We start from the raw sequence: 9,379 nt of genomic DNA, 5'->3' as shown, positions 1-9,379 counted from the left end.
ACAAATAAATACTTTTCTTTCTTTTTCTCATTTAAAATTTCTAGCTTTTAATAAATAATTATCTGAATCTTACAACCAAAGTTTTTATCTGATGTAAAATGTACAGAAATCATATATATACCAACAAGACTGTGCATCACTGTCACAACAGCGTTTGTTTTCATTAAAAGTCATTATGGCTTTAATACCTGGTGGGCCGGTCTCTAGTCAAAATGCCCGGGCTGATCTTTTGTCCCGGTCCAGCCCTGTCTGAAGTACAAACCTCCCCTTTAAAAAACTCCCAATGGGCCATCAAATAGTCAATAAGTTATTGTACAGCTCGTTGTTTTGGGACACCTGTTAATCAAAGCAGTTACAAAGAAGTTAATCATCATTGAATGTACTGTTGATAGCAAAAGGTTGATAGCACATTTGATATAAAGTGGGAAACTATCCATACAGGTCAAATGTTCTTTGTAACAGGCCGTAAACTTGCTATTTGATACTGTTTAGTTGGGTGTTTTAGTCTGTTGGGACTGACTCAAGTCAAATGCCAGAAACTGCAGATTTTGACAGTTGGTTTTATTTTTCAGCTCTGGAAGTTGCCATTAGGTACAATGGCAATCCTTTAGGGAGTACCGCTTCTGTGGCAAACTTTTGTAACCCTAAAGGTACAATAAGGTGCTTTATTTTCTGAGTGTAGCAAGAATTTGGGGCAATTACACCTGCATGAATGAGAGTAGGTGTCACTTTATTTAGTCTTGCAGACAACTTGCTTGCACAGAAATATCTCATTAAAGTTTGCTGTCAGGCTGCAGTTCTGCTGTTTGTGTTGTGGTGCTTTGAACAATGAAATTTCCTCTCTGTGTGATGACAACATTGCCTGTGCTGCTTCATAAGGCCTCTAAAAACTGCTTGCTAACTTCCTTCTTGCTCACATGGTTTCCTGGCAATCTGCCATGCCCCCCTCCCCTCTCTCATCCTCCCTTCCCTGGGTCCATAAGGCCGTTGTGCTGCCTGTCCCGTGTGAGACAGGAAGCAAGGCCCTATGGACAGTGACCTCACCGCAGGAAGAAAGTAGAGGGTGTGTGTACTGTATGCAGTTGTGCAGGATTGTAGGTTGTGCTGCCGCAGTCACTACACAAACTGAACAAAGACACAAATTTGTATATTTTCAGAGGAAAATTTTAATGTGTACATGTCCAGCATGGCTTGTTAACACACTCTACTAGAGGTGAACACACAACACAAATGTATAAAATCTTACATTTTCTAAAGAAAATAAAAACACAACCAAACCCCCCAAAATTAAAATAATTGGAATGTTATTAACAGAAACAAATCAAGTTTGGAGAGAAAAATATGCACAAATCAAATCAAAATAAGACAAATGATCAAAGACAAACAGAGTTTTTTTTTCCATCTAGTCCCACGCAGGGTTGAAGGTTTTTTTTTCTGTTTGTTTTTTTTTTTCTTTCTTTTTTTCAGAAAATCACTGAAACATTACTCCGGCAGTAATGAAAAGAGATGCTGTGAGATGCCATGGTTCATTATCGATGGTCAGCACAGAAGTGACTGAATCCTTCAAAATATACTCTTCTCTATAGTAGCTGCAGTTAGTGGATGGAAACAGTTTTCCTAAGTTACTCAACAGTTTCAGTGTCTGTTTGAAGCACGACGAGAGCTGATCCGCTGCAGACGGATGCTGAAAGTCATTTGTCAGGTGCTGTTTTTGTTTCATTCCCGAGCTGAGCGGTCGGGTTTGCCGAGTGGTGATTTCAGATGAGTGGTTTCAGAGTGGATGGGCTCAGAGAGCAAGCTGAGATGCACTCTGGGAAAAGAGAGAAGCATCTGGACAACCCACAATCCCCTTGGCTGGGGTCACTGTAAGCCACAAAGTTAACCCAAGACAAACTGAAACAGGAAAACAGTCTGTCAAGTCCAACAGATTTTGTTTTAATCTTTTTTAGTTCGTTATTTATTAATCTGTTTTTTCTCCTAGAGTTTGGGTTTTGCACAGGGCTGATGCAACGACTTTTTGAAGCTTGCAGTGATTAGGCAGGGCAGAGATACACTGTGACAGTGGGAAGCTGCAAGCTAAAAAGCACACTGTGTGGAGAGAGAAGACACGGCTACAATACAACCTGGCTTCAGACCGATTGTGGAGATTTTAACAGATGTTCATTAAAAAGAACAAAACATCAGGGTTGAATGAGAAATGCTTAACGTGCAGTCTTTACAGAAACACATCCTGAGAGAGATGAAAGCTCAGACTGAGATCAGCATATCCTAACCTTACCTAAAATTTGCATTAAGGGTATGCACTTCAAAATGAACTTCAGCTTTTGCAAGCTTTGAATCTGAATGTGACATCAACAAAAATCAAAGCAAATCGTGTTAAAAGTTGCTGAACAAGTAGGTGGATCTACTAGCAAGCTTTGTTGTGTGTGACAATAATGTGTTAGTGTGTATGTATTAGAGAGACAGAAAATAGGGGGAGGACAAAGAGAGTGAGAGAGAAGGCCATTGTTTTTATTATGATCCCCTCGGGCTTTGAGGGCTGGGCCGAGCGTGGAGAGACGTGGCGTGTGGGAGATTTACAGTCAGAACACAGGCCTAGCTTATAGAGAGGAGGGCTGATTAACTCAACACCTCTACATGCACACAAACAGGCATCAATCAATCTTACAGATCTCTTTCCTAACCTTTCAATACTTCTCTTCTGCTTGGTGTCCTGAGACAAATAAACTGTATTAAACCCGCCAGTGTCCCCTCACAGAAAATCGCTCAAACTGCTGAATCACCAAAACTGTGTTTCTGCGTGAGGCAAACTCAGGTGCACTGGACCTCTCTTTCAGACTTTTGAAGTGGTTACTTTAGCTTTGAAGTGGTTAACTCCCTGTGGGCTCTCTGTTTGGAGGTTATAGAGGAGAATAGGAGGCTTAATAAAGAAGAACTCCATAAACAACTGGGTGTCTAGCGCAATGAGTAGGCACTTTCTGAGCCTGTCCAGACACTGGGCTGTCTGAACGCTCATTGATGTGCCTGAAGGACCAAATGGAAGAGCAGGACAGTAGAGGAGAGGGGGAGGGAGTGCTTTTAAAGCTGATTAGCTGCGTCCGCCAACCCCTCCTTCCCCACAAAAGCTTCATGATGAGGAGATGAGGGATGGACACGGGACACCGTTTCCTGGCAACTGCTATCGACCTGCCTCAGATCAATCTCCAGACTTCTGGTGACGGCTGAGTTTGCTCTTCCTTTTCCTCCTTTCAGTATGGGTATCCTGTTAACTTCAGGTCTGACTACTTAGGTGTCTCACTTTGCCCTATCTTCTCTTAGTGGGAGGCCTAGCAGAACAGCAGTATCAGGTTAGGCCAATGCACTTACACCTTTATCCATGGACAGAGTGCTGGTGTCCAGTTTAGAAGTTTAATGTATTTCAGCCAAAAAATGACAAGAACTGCAAAAAGCTGGCACCAAACATTGTTTTGGATATGACAATGCTCTACAGAAAAATTCTCCCATGACTGTCTGCCATAATATCCGCAACACAGAAATGACCCCAACTACTATTCAAAATCTTTTAGAATATTTGATTCTTCACCTGTGGAAATGTGGGCTTTATTAAAAGGCACCGAGGCAGAAATGGCTTTGCACCTGCACTGACATGAGCACTGGATCCATGGAAAATAAGTATGAATTCTGCCAATAAGGAGGCTCTAAAGCATGCATGTGCTTATACAAAACTACAAGTGAAACACTTTGACAAGCTTTCTTAAACGAGGCCTGTCACCTACTCTAAGCGAAAGTTTCCTCTTTGGCCAGCACTGCTGCTGAACTTGCAAGGGAATCTGGGTCACATGGGTTGTTGCCAACTCTCTCTCCCTCTTCTCTTTGTCTCCTCCTTCTTCCCACCCTTCCTTATTCCTGAGATCTAAACTTTGCAAGCTCAGGGAGCCGAGGTCAGGCGTGTTCCCTCAGTCCTCCTTCCCCCTTTCCTTTTCTCAGCTGCAAGAAATTCAGACTCTCGATACCCTCCCCATTTGTGTAACCTGAGCTGGGTGAGCTGAGCCAACCCCCCACCCCCCAGGTCAGAGTGGCAGCTTAGTTCTAAATGCTACTTCAGATAAACCTTCCTCCAATTTATGTCTGAAATCAAACTTCTAAACACTTTCACTCACACACTCATTTTATGCCTTATCTTCAGGCATAAACTCATCACGATGAGATAAATTGCTGCCATTAAGAAAAATGTTGACTTTAAAAGGTCACCACACCTGGTTTTAGCCTTTCATGACTCTTTATCAGCGTAGTCACCGTTTTACACCAATTTTCCAGTGTGTGTCTGAATGCACTGACAAAGACTGAGAACTCCGTGTAATAAAGAGGCAATTTTCTGTGCATGCCTTCTTGAGAGATGAAACGAAAGCCGACTGTTTTGACTCAGTAAGGTCAAAGTTTAGTTTAGAGGTTAACGGCATTTGCGCACACCTGCTGTTATTTGATGAGGAGGATTAGTCTGTGTTCACATAAGCCCTCATGGCCTGAGCCCACCCTGGTGCTTACAGTAAGACTGCATATCATCCCAGAAGTCTCTTTAAAAAATACTAGCAGTAAAAGATGCATTATGTACTGCATGGTAGACGAGCTGCACTCCGTGAATGCTCTGTAACAGCCTTAGCTTTGTTTCCCCCTTTTATGTCTCTCGCACACCCAGATGCTCTCCCTCCTGTGTTATTTCACAGTGAGCTGACTTTGTTCATTAACTATTAGTCCGTCTCCTTCACGGCACAAAGGACAGGTCTTATTTTTGACATAAAAGAGGATCTCTGAGAATTAGCCCCACAGTTGAGAACTAAAGGAAGAGGTCCCCTTTATAGTCTATTTATCCTTTCAGCCAGAGAGCTCTTTAACAAGACAAGCTTCCAAATAAGGGAAAGAAAGAAGGCAGACCTACTGTCCATCAGTGTGAACACAAGATATGGAAGGCATTAGTCATCTGACCTTAAAGGGTTAATTTATTTGCAGTGCCAGTGTTTCTATCTAGAATTATCTATAGAATTATGTGACTGTGTTGCTAGTTAATTCTGTCTACTGGCATAAAAAACATGAGTGAGGTTGAAAAGCTTAAAAGCTTTTATAGCTGCCGGACTGGAAAACTAAATCTTTTCCGGAGACAAAAGTGGATATAGACATAGACAGAGCAACACTGGGTGTCTGCAGAGTGCATCGATTTGTTTGTCAATGAAGTTAAACAGCCAATTGTCAGTCTTAGGCTACTGTATCATATACCTAGCAAAATGTCTTTTTTCACTACTTTGCATTGTCTAAATAAATAATATGTTCACCAGAAGGTTACAAGAAATTAAAAGTATGTAATAGCCGCACAGCTCTGGCTTTATTATCTTGTTTGTTTAAACCCTGTTTGACTGATATACATGTAACCTTCTCAGATCTCACAGTGAATACAGAGTTATTATTAACATAAATAGGAGAGACTGCAACAATAAGATTTAATGGTTTAAAAACAAACCTGCCCTCCTCTGACTAACAATCTGAACTCTGAATTAACCTTCAGACTTACAATCACACCCTAATCACCATCAACAAGAGTCAAAGAGAATAATATCTGAGCTCGTTGCAGGTCCCAAAACACCTCTTCACAGATTCTCCTGCAGAGAAAAGGAAAGACAAGAAACATGGAGCTGATGAGAGGAAGGAAAGAACCCTTCTGGACCCCACTTGAAGCACTGTGGCCTGTCTACAAATCTTTTTAATGCTTTAAATTTCTTCCTTTTGTGGCAACTGAGATAGCATAAGCTGATGTCAGGTTATTAGCGAGGAAAAAGCCCCTACGGAGATTAGGGGAAGGAGGAGGGCGGAGCAGAGATGTGAGAGAGAATAGACCGGCCTTCCTGCTTTAGAAGTAATAATAACAACAACAACAAAAAAGTCACATAAAATGAACCAAAACAAAAAGAACAAAACTATGTGCAAACTTCTCTCATATAAATAGACTACAGTCACTGCATTGTAGAGCACCATGGGAGACAGGAGGAGGTTAGAGAGGTGTGTGTCTGTGTGTGTGTTTGAAAATGTAAGACATAAGTTACGCTCGCGTCTAGTTTGTGTGTATGTATCATTACAGTATTTGCATGGATCTACTACCACAGAGCTGCAGGAGCCACTGAGCACAGAGACTGGAGACAGATGGATCACTGGGAAGAGGGCTAGATTAGAGGAGGAGGGGGCATCTAAGGTTTAAATCAAGTTCAGCGTTCAAAGACCTAACATCAGGGGTCAGACCCAGTCCTGAAGTGAGCGTTTGCAGTGCACCAGCAGGCGTGGTGCCCCTTTGCTCTGCAGCGTGTTGATGATGGCATAGATCAGTCCCAGGATGCACAGCACCAGGACCAGTGGGATGGTTACCATCAGGATGCTCATGGTCCGCTCTTGGCTGTCGTCCACCTTCAGTACCACATCCACCTCATTGGTCTTCTCCTCACGTCCCTCGCGAGAGTCTTGATCTTTGTCACCGTCTGAGCCTTTGTCTTTGTCCGTTCCCCCGCGATCTGTTCCGTCCCGGTCTTTGCCCTTGTCGCCGTCACGTCCTGCGTCGGGGTTAAATGGCGGGCGGCTTACGTCTGGGTATTTGCGGCCCGAGTCTGTGTCCGTGTCTCTGTCGGGATCCAGGTCCACGCTGCAGCCCATGAAATCTCTCAGGATGGATTTTGGATAGCCCGGTTCGCTTTTCATACGGTGGTTGTCAAACTTCCAGTACTTGGAACCCTTATAGAAGTAGGTGTATGCTGAAATATAAATGGAGAAAACATGAGCCCACAAAGAATGTTAAAGCATGACTAAAAGAATAATTAGAGTTTTTGAGAGATCTTTAAAGAGTTACCAGATAACTGACAGCTGTACGTGATTAAACAAGATATTTGTACATCTTAGAGAGAATAACAGTCTGTATTTGTTCCCCATTAGAGAGAAGTAGGTGGTTTCTCCATAATTTGAAGGTTTATACTGAGCTACGCTAACATGATCATTTAAAAAAAAAATCTAAATTATATTGAGCCTCTTGGCAAAAAAATAAGATTAATATATTTATCAAAAAGTCAAACTGTTGCTTTAATAACTTCAATATTTTACTCTAAATTCTCTCTGTGTTCAGTTGAGGCAATTAAAATTACTCAAGTGGCTACTGTCAGTCCAATAATTGCTTATTTCTAACATATCTGCAAAGAAAAAGAACTCCCCACCCAGAATGTTCAATAAATCCAATCATAGCAAAGCTCAAAATCACCTTTTTTGGATTATTATAGTATTAAAATCAATAAAACTAACAAGCTGAGGGACTTCAATGAGGCAATCAGATGAAGAATCCCTGTTTGCACTCTCTTAATCAACAAAGAGGTGGAAGTACAAACTGTATGCTATAAAAGTATGCAGTTTTGGTCTAGTTTTCATCTATTATTTATGAATTGATGTTGCTTTTGAACACCATTCAACTGAAGAACAGCCACTAAAGACAGCACGTTTTATGAAATCAGTGATTTCATAAATTATCTCAACAAGAGTGTGCACAACAACTCTTAATAGAAGTCAGCTACCAAGTTAAACAAATAGTGAGCAAAAAATAATTCAAATTGACAAGAATAGAATTCAAAATAATTCAATTACATGAAACTCATAAACTATAAATTTGCGTCCCTAGGAGTCAAGACACTGAATCACTCCTCTCCAATAATGCACAGTAAAGCCAGAAGCATTTCACATGTCAGTTCAAAATCACACCCACACCCTCCCCCATCTCCTGATGACTGACCACACCCTGATTCTTTGTTTCAGGCATGTCTCAGTCTGCCACAAACCCTCTTCTCCCCTTTCCAAACACAAACACATACACAGAAACCACACCGCTCACCTCCATCATCGCTGAGGAAGGCCCCCTTGGGATTAGAGGGCACTGACGTTCCCCAGACACTGATTGACTTCGGGTAGCCTCTGTCAGCTGAGCGAGACTGCTCGTTGAAGCGCCAGTACCTGAAGACAGAAAGCGGGAGAAGGTTGATACTGTTTATCAACTGTCTAAACAAGAACAGAGCAGACGTCTTCCTCAGTACACTACATGCTGGGTCTGCACAGAGTGCATATCACAGTACCGCTTCCACAGAATACTTGTAGTTCTGTGAGTTAATATGCTGTGAGCGTTCTGTACACATAAACCTTCAGGGCGTGTATTTTCATGCACCAAAGTCAAACCACTCACTTCATGGTAGTGAAAATAAAGTATGTTTGACATGAGCTTTTCTGCACAGTGGTACGGTTACGGGCTGTAGTTCAGTTAAAAATAGTTCCTACATCAATCAGCTCACAACAAGGTTTATGGATGGCTTCTGAGTAACTGAAACATGATTTCCAAAAGGAGTAGATTTTTATTCTATATAGAATAAAAACAGATGAGTGAAAAAAAGGCTGTTCTTACAGTTTTATTTCTGCTGGTATTTGGTCATAAAATCTAGGGAGTCAATGTCTGAAATCCATCTCACATCAGCCAGGATGAGAGTGAATTCACTACAATCATGATACTGATATCATGATAGTGACAGAGGAAAAGTCTGTGGACTGCCAAAATGAGTAAGATTCATCATTTATGGAGCATGACGGTCTGTACTAGATGTCGTAGCAATTTAGCATCTAACTGGTGAGATATTCCAGTCTGGAACAAAGCTGGACCAATCAACAAATTGCTGTTGACCTTTGTAGCTGGGACGAGTGCAAGTTGATCACTAGGTTTTTCAAGACATTGCTGCCCTCAATAAAAACAGAATGCAATAATTTGCTCATAAACACTAATTTTATTAACAACAGAACACAAAGTATCAAATTCTTAAATTGACACATTTCACTGTTTCATGAAAAAGCAAATTTTGAATTTGAGGACATTAATATATCTCGGAAAAAATGCAGCGAGAGCAACAAAGGGCTGGAAATGCAAGTAGGACTAAGAAAAAACAGGTGAAGCAACTAATTAGGCTAACGGACAACAGATTGGTAACATGACTGTGTACCAGGAGAGCCTCTAAAGGCATCAAAAGGCACCATTAGCACTGAAAGTTTTCTACAGTTTTTACAGAAACAAATGTTCCCACCAGATGCCCTTTTTTTGTTTTTTAAGGGAAGAAATTATATATTTCAAGAAGACAATGTTAAACTGCATACTGCATCTCTTACAAAGGGAGGTTTTGTAGTAGAAGTGTCTGGGTGTTGAACTGGGCTGCCTGCAGTCACCAGCTAAAAACATTTGGCACATCATGAAACCAACAGTACAACACAGAAGGCCCAGGACTGTTGAGCAGCTCATATCCCACGTCACACAAGAGTGGGACGATATTCC

General features: G+C 41.5%; 1 protein-coding gene across 1 annotated transcript in view; it reads right to left on the bottom strand.

Annotated features, from left to right (window-relative positions):
- Nucleotides 1-1,142: 1,142 nt before the first annotated feature.
- Nucleotides 1,143-9,379, bottom strand: part of LOC308398925 (matrix metalloproteinase-15-like) — a 34,508-nt gene continuing 26,271 nt past the window's right edge. Inside the window, exons 9-10 of the mRNA XM_080885817.1 lie at nucleotides 7,907-8,025; nucleotides 1,143-6,788 (exon numbers count right to left, since the gene is read on the bottom strand). Of these exons, the coding sequence (XP_080741943.1) occupies nucleotides 6,280-6,788; nucleotides 7,907-8,025 (628 nt within the window). The 3' untranslated portion in view covers nucleotides 1,143-6,279. The remainder of the gene's footprint in view (nucleotides 6,789-7,906; nucleotides 8,026-9,379) is intronic.

This window comes from Rhamphochromis sp. 'chilingali' (assembly GCF_963969265.1).
Source record: "Rhamphochromis sp. 'chilingali' genome assembly, chromosome: 6".
Classification (NCBI taxonomy): Eukaryota; Metazoa; Chordata; class Actinopteri; order Cichliformes; family Cichlidae; genus Rhamphochromis; species Rhamphochromis sp. 'chilingali'.
This window is presented reverse-complemented; position numbering and strand designations above follow the sequence as displayed.